The sequence below is a fragment of the Cyprinodon variegatus genome, unplaced genomic scaffold (assembly GCF_000732505.1).
Source record: "Cyprinodon variegatus isolate N-32 unplaced genomic scaffold, C_variegatus-1.0 Scaffold1522, whole genome shotgun sequence".
Taxonomy (NCBI): domain Eukaryota; kingdom Metazoa; phylum Chordata; class Actinopteri; order Cyprinodontiformes; family Cyprinodontidae; genus Cyprinodon; species Cyprinodon variegatus.
Window position 1 is genome coordinate 9,442 of NW_015151975.1, and position 3,494 is coordinate 12,935.

The 3,494-nt window shown below is 47.4% G+C and overlaps 1 protein-coding gene across 1 annotated transcript in view; it reads right to left on the reverse strand.

The window, feature by feature from the left end:
• Window positions 1-1,021: 1,021 nt before the first annotated feature.
• The window catches only part of asns (asparagine synthetase (glutamine-hydrolyzing)), an 18,208-nt gene continuing 15,735 nt past the window's right edge, over window positions 1,022-3,494 (reverse strand). Inside the window, exon 12 of the mRNA XM_015403565.1 lies at window positions 1,022-1,582. Coding sequence (XP_015259051.1) covers window positions 1,373-1,582 — 210 coding nt within the window. The 3' untranslated portion in view covers window positions 1,022-1,372. The remainder of the gene's footprint in view (window positions 1,583-3,494) is intronic.

Genomic DNA, 3,494 nt, shown 5'->3' on the forward strand with positions numbered 1-3,494 from the left:
GTGACTATAGACCTCCTGCCTTGTTCCAGGACCAAAGAAGACTCAGCCAGCAGTCCTCAGTGACTTCTAGAGGAAGATTAGGTCTTTCAGATGCTGCAGATCTTCTACCAGTCTGCTGTGGAGAGTCTGATCTCTTCCTCCATCATCATCATCATCATCATCATCATCAGAGCTAATGACTAAAAGAAGATCAACCAGCTGATAAAGAAGGCCGGCTCGGTTCTAGGAACTTCTCTAAAACCTCTGGAGATGAGGAAGATGATGAACAGCAGTGAGCATCGTCTTCATCAGACTGATAGACACCATCAGAGGGTCTTCAGTCAGAGGCTGATCCAGATCCACTGCAGACAGACCTCTACAGGAGATCCTTCCTGATTACAGCATCAACATCAAGAGCAACTTTCCAGAAATAAAACTGCCATACATTTAATTTCTACATGATGGATCTCTGCTGCCACCACCAGGCTCAGTGAAGAACTGCTTGTTCCATGGATATTTATTTAAATCAAAGGAACTTTAGAATCAGATCATTAAATGATTCTCTATAGAATAATTTAATGAGCATTTAATGATTCCTCTATGGAGCCGTTCAGTTCAGTCCAGTTTAATGGGCAATAATCTTTAATCTCTGCTCTTCAGTCACAGATTAGATGCATTTGGTGCTCCTTTGTTTTTAATGTAAACCTGGTTTTAGTGGCATGAAGTTTAAAATCACAGAACTTTAACATCTTTAATGGTTCTGTTCCTTAAACAGGTAATTAAGATCAGATAAAAAAAGGAAAAGTATGACTTTTAGGTTAAAATCTGTTACTTCTGGAAAAAATCCATTCAAAATTAATTTAAAGAGGATCAAATAAATCCTTTTCTAATTCAGCTCCGGCGGGTCGTCTCTCAGCTCATTGGTGAATGATGTGGCTGATTTTCAGCCCTGCTCCTCAAAGCAAACCGTTTCTGCTTCAGATGATCTCAGGTCAGCAGGAGGAGCAGGAGGAGCAGGAGGAGCAGGGCTGAAACCAAGCACAGGAGCTGCTCAGAACCAACCAATCACAGGTTGATTTAGCTCCTCCCCCCCTGTTCTATTTTCACCATGTTGGGTTTGCTGGAAGCTTCACAGACGACCATCAGGACCTTTAGGCTGGTTTAGTTCTGCCTTTATTAAACCTTCAGCTCAGGTGGACCAAAGCAGAACATCACGCCGTTTCTCTGACAGCAGCAGTAAATGTGAGGTTGAAGCTGCTTTGACGCCATCAGGGCCCATTAGTCCGGTTCTGGACTAAATCCGGCCCAGTCTGACCAGCCTTCCACCTCAAACAACAACAACAGTTTCAGTCATTTATTGAAAGCCGCAGCAGGAAACCGGGCGCTCAGCCAATCACTGCTCTTTGTCTGCTTTGTAGATGGACAGCGTCCGCGCTGACGGGTCGGTGGCGCTGATCCAGCGAGGCATCCAGTAATGGGACAGCCACTGGGCGCGGCCCGGGTACAACCGCTCAAACACCTGCCTGTAGTAGAAGGCCTCCTTGGTTTTGGGGGGGTTGTGGGGGAAGGTCTGGGCCGCCTTCTCCATCTGCTCCTCGTTCACCTGGGGAAGCAGACAGGACCGGTTAGAACCGGCTGGCCAGAACCCAGCCGGTTCTAACCGGTCAGCATTTCTTTACATGACTGATCCCGTTTGATCCTGCCTGGATCAGAGGAGCCTCCCCCATGAACAGGATGGATGACCGGTTCTGACCGGTTCTTACCGGCTGGTTCTGTCCAGATGGAGAGAACTTTGTCCCAATATTACAGGAAGCAAAGACATTTAAATTCAATTTAAGTTAAACTTCTCAATAAAAAACAGGTTTCCGAGTCTTTTATGAAGTGGATGCAAAAGGATTTTAGATTTTTTTCAGATTTTATTAGTTTAATTTTCTTTTATTGGTTTCATTCATTCAGAAATGATTCTACTCTGAGTCGAGGAAAGAACAAAGATGGCGCAGGAACCATGCAGGAGTCACATGACTGACGGGGAGTGAAAACTAGAGGTGATCTGTCCAAATGGTCAGTTATTAGAGTTCATTGTAAAGTCGACTATATAGTGATGCAGGGGTCAGGGGTCAAGCAGGGCATCCAGACAGCCTCAGTTTCTCAATAGGTGTGCGTTCTCAGGTGCTCGTGAAACGTCCTCAGCCTCACCACTGTGCCAATTCAAAAGAACGGCAGACAGAGTCCCTGGATGTTGTTCATGCCCCTCCTTCTTTACCCAGCATGCATCAGAGCAGACTTGTCTGTTCCGTCACTACCCGATCCGTCCCGGAAGCACGATCTGTCCTGCGCATTCGCCATTAGCTCATCTGCGCATCCAGATATACATCCGATTTCATTTAGTTAAAAAGAACTAAATGACGTTTTCCCTCCCTAAAAACAGTAAGCGTACTAAACTATGTGGGAAATGGAAAAAGCATCAATATTGTCTCACAAAAGCCATAAAAAATGTTTTAAAGATGTGTATTAGCCTTCTGAAGTGGCTTAAGGATAGAAATAAGTACTCTTAGTACCATAACTACATCATTTATGGACACCCGGATGCATATCTGTTTGCGCATTCGCAGGAAGCCTCGTGCTTCCGGGACGGAGCGGGTAGAGACGCATTCTCCAGACTGACAGCTGTCCCAGCATGCAGTTCGGCAGCAGCAGCTTCCAGGTTAGCGCACTCAGAGCTCAGAGTATTAAGTTAAAAGTTCTCTTTTCTGTTGCAGTTGGTCAATAAAAGTACGTTTTAACATCATTTGAGGCGAGAATATTATACTTTAAGCTTCACTATATGGAACATTTACTGATTTAGTGCGGGATTTATAAAAAGTTCCGATGTTGAGAGGACTGCAGCAACCAGTGGACCTCCGAGGCTAACTGAAGCCAGGGCTAACGTTAGCCCGCCTGCAGCAGCCGCTGCCAGCGTTAGCCCATCTGCAGCAGCCGCTGCCAGCGTCTGCAGCAGCCGGGGCCACCGTTAGCCCGTCTGCAGCAGCCGGGGCCACCGTTAGCCCGTCTGCAGCAGCCGCTGCCAGCGTTAGCCCATCTGCAGCAGCCAGGGCCAGCGTCTGCAGCAGCCGGGGCCAGCGTCTGCAGCAGCTGCAGCCAGCGTTAGCCCGTCTGCAGCAGCCGGGAGCCAGCGTCTGCAGCAGCCGGGGCCAGCATTAGCCAGTCTGCAGCAGCCGCAACCAGCGTCTGCCCGTCTGCAGCAGCAGCGGCAAATGTGAATGTGGTGATGTCATCAGTACGCTTCTGTTCCAATTGACCCAGATTTATTCTGCGTGCTCCCATTCTCCCCGAGTCCAGGACTTGGTGGAGGAAACAAGTTGGCGAGGAAACGAGTCCATACTCACGTTTCAGTGAACTGAGAAAGGTGCTAAATTAAGACTGGATATAAAAACAAATTCAGTTAAACTGAGGCCCCGTCCACACGAAGTCAAAACGAAGACGAAACGCTAATATTTTCCAAAACGTTTGTCGTA